The 2,498-nt window shown below is 39.3% G+C and overlaps 1 protein-coding gene across 1 annotated transcript; it reads right to left on the bottom strand.

The window, feature by feature from the left end:
- Window positions 1–208: 208 nt before the first annotated feature.
- Olfr65 (olfactory receptor 65) lies at window positions 209–1,314 on the bottom strand. Its single transcript, NM_013616.4, has one exon. It carries the CDS (start codon window positions 1,213–1,215, stop codon window positions 268–270), a length of 948 nt encoding a protein of 315 aa, NP_038644.2. The 5' UTR covers window positions 1,216–1,314; the 3' UTR covers window positions 209–267.
- Window positions 1,315–2,498: the final 1,184 nt, after the last annotated feature.

Genomic DNA, 2,498 nt, shown 5'->3' with positions numbered 1-2,498 from the left:
TATGATCTAGACTGAAGTTTCAAAAGTCATATATGTGTGTACTTGTTGAGTGTCATAAGCTCATCAAATGGTTTAAGTTACCTTAGGGAAATAGTTAAGATCAAGTGAGATTTTGACTTAGCATTGTGAATACATTATGGCATATCAAGTTATCAATAAATAGTAATCAAATAGCAGAGGAGTTAGTATGTCTCTACTAAAGTATTTTGCATGGGTACTTCTTCCTGCAACACTGTCACTATATTTACATTCCAGGAGCAGTCAGAGTCATGTTTTAGAACAAGGCAGGGAGAATAAGCGAAGCAAACCACTCTGAATCTGTTTGGTCTTAATGCTATAGATGACAGGGTTCATAAAAGGGGGGAAAAGAAAGTAGACGTAGCTCATTGTGATGTGGACGACATGAGGAACATTCTTTCCAAACCTGTGAATAAACGTCAGACCAACCACAGTGACATAGAAGACCAAGATGCAACAGATGTGGGAGACACATGTGTTGAGAGCCTTGGCCCGCTCATCTGTAGAAGCAATGCCCATGACAGTCTTGAGAATCAAAACGTAGGAGAAGAAGATGATCAGGAAATCTAGCAAGACCATTGCAAATACAACCACAACAGGATAGAGACGATTGAATGTGATGTCAGCGCAGGCTAGCTTGATGACATCTTGGTGTAGACAGAAAGCATGGGAGAGTACATGGGAGCGACAATAGGGAAACCAATGCAGGCGAATGATTATTGGCATGATTGACAGACCAGCCCTCATCACTACGCCTATGCCAATCTTTATTACCTTAGTATCTGTAAGGATGGTGGTATACCTTAGTGGGTTGCGAATGGCAATGAAACGGTCATAGGCCATGGCAAGCAAGACCCCCGACTCCACAATAGAGAGAGTGTGGATAAAATAGGCCTGAGAGAAGCAGGCTCCATGGCCAATTTCCCTGTGATTTAACCATAGTACACTCAGCACTGTGGGCATGGTGGTCAATGTTACGCCAAGATCCGTAGCTGCCAACATACCTAAGAAATAATACATGGGCTCATGGAGGTTATGGTCATCCTTAATGAGGAAAAGGAGGGTGCCGTTGCCAAGTAATATGGAGATATAGGCCATCAGTAATGGGAGGGAGATCAGGTGATGGGCTTTCTCCAGACCTGGGAAGCCTGTGAGCAGGAATGGGGAAGAGGAAATGTTGAGCCACATTGAAGGCATTGCAGACAGAAATATCCCATCAGATAAGAAGATCAAATATAGTTCTTTAGGATTTGCCCCTTGATGATGCTACTTGCTGTGTGGATGATCAGCGGTCCTGCTTTCCAATAACAATGATAATTCAATCATTCCTGGGGGCTTTCTAGGTATGGGAAAACAGGATATGTCAAGAACAACTACATATACTTCCAGGGCTCACATCATTGAAATGTACATTAGACATAACCTATCTGTGAAGGGTAGACTTAGTTGAAATCTTTTTAAATCCCATTCTCCAAAGAAAATGAGGTATAGTTCAGTAGTGCTTTAATAGTGTTGGTACTTACAGGGCTATTTGCATGGTACTCCTCATCCTGAATATTGGTATTTAGAATAGACCCAAAGGTTCCCCAGAATAAATGAGACAGAATGACAGAAAGCATCTAAGCATTGTTCAAAGACTAGGCATGAATATTTGACTGCAAAATAATGTAAAGAAAATTGTAAATAGACAAAAGATAACAGTTAAATTAGTGTTGGCTTTAGAGAATATGCTTATAAGTAATTTTCACGTGATAAAGGTCTGAAGTTTTTTGGGAGGGTAAAAAAATGATATAACACTGACCTGCATGTGTATTTACCCCAAACAAATGAGCCTCCAAGTTATCAAATAGTGTAGTACTTTAGTTTACTATGAGATCTTCTCAAAATTTCAGAGTTTTATTATATACTTATAAAAATGGACAATAAACCAAGTCTATGATGATCACTTGGAGGTACTATTTGATAGCATCAGACAACGGCTATTACATATCAGCTACTTTGAGAAGCAAATTAGAAATTGATTATTCAGACATGACCACATGGATGATGTTTCAATAACTGAAGAGTCTGATGGAACGTAAATAAATTGAGAAAGCTTCATGAATTCTAAGGTATTATTGGAGGGAGGCATTCATCTTCTGGTATCAGACAGAGATAATGTGACCACCTTCTTCCACATCTCATGTGGACTGTGCATCTCACATGCTGTCAAGTCATATCTTAGTGCACTTTAGCAATTACTCATGGACCCACCTTCATCATGAAAATGTGTCTCCAAGATCACTGAGCTCTGCTCTTCAGAATTGGGTTGCTGTTCCACTACTGCTATTTCTTAATGGCAGTGAATTTGGGGAGCCACTTGAGATCGAGAATTGTAATTTATAAAAGGATGCCAATGATTTCTTTATCATGCTTTTCACATTAAATACAAGAACAGATTAGAGTCAGAAAAGAGAATGTTTTATCATATTGAGTTTTAT

The sequence above is a fragment of the Mus musculus genome, chromosome 7, assembly GCF_000001635.26.
Source record: "Mus musculus strain C57BL/6J chromosome 7, GRCm38.p6 C57BL/6J".
Taxonomy (NCBI): Eukaryota; Metazoa; Chordata; class Mammalia; order Rodentia; family Muridae; genus Mus; species Mus musculus.
Note: the sequence above shows the minus strand (reverse complement) of the source record. Positions and strands in the feature narration are given on the sequence as shown.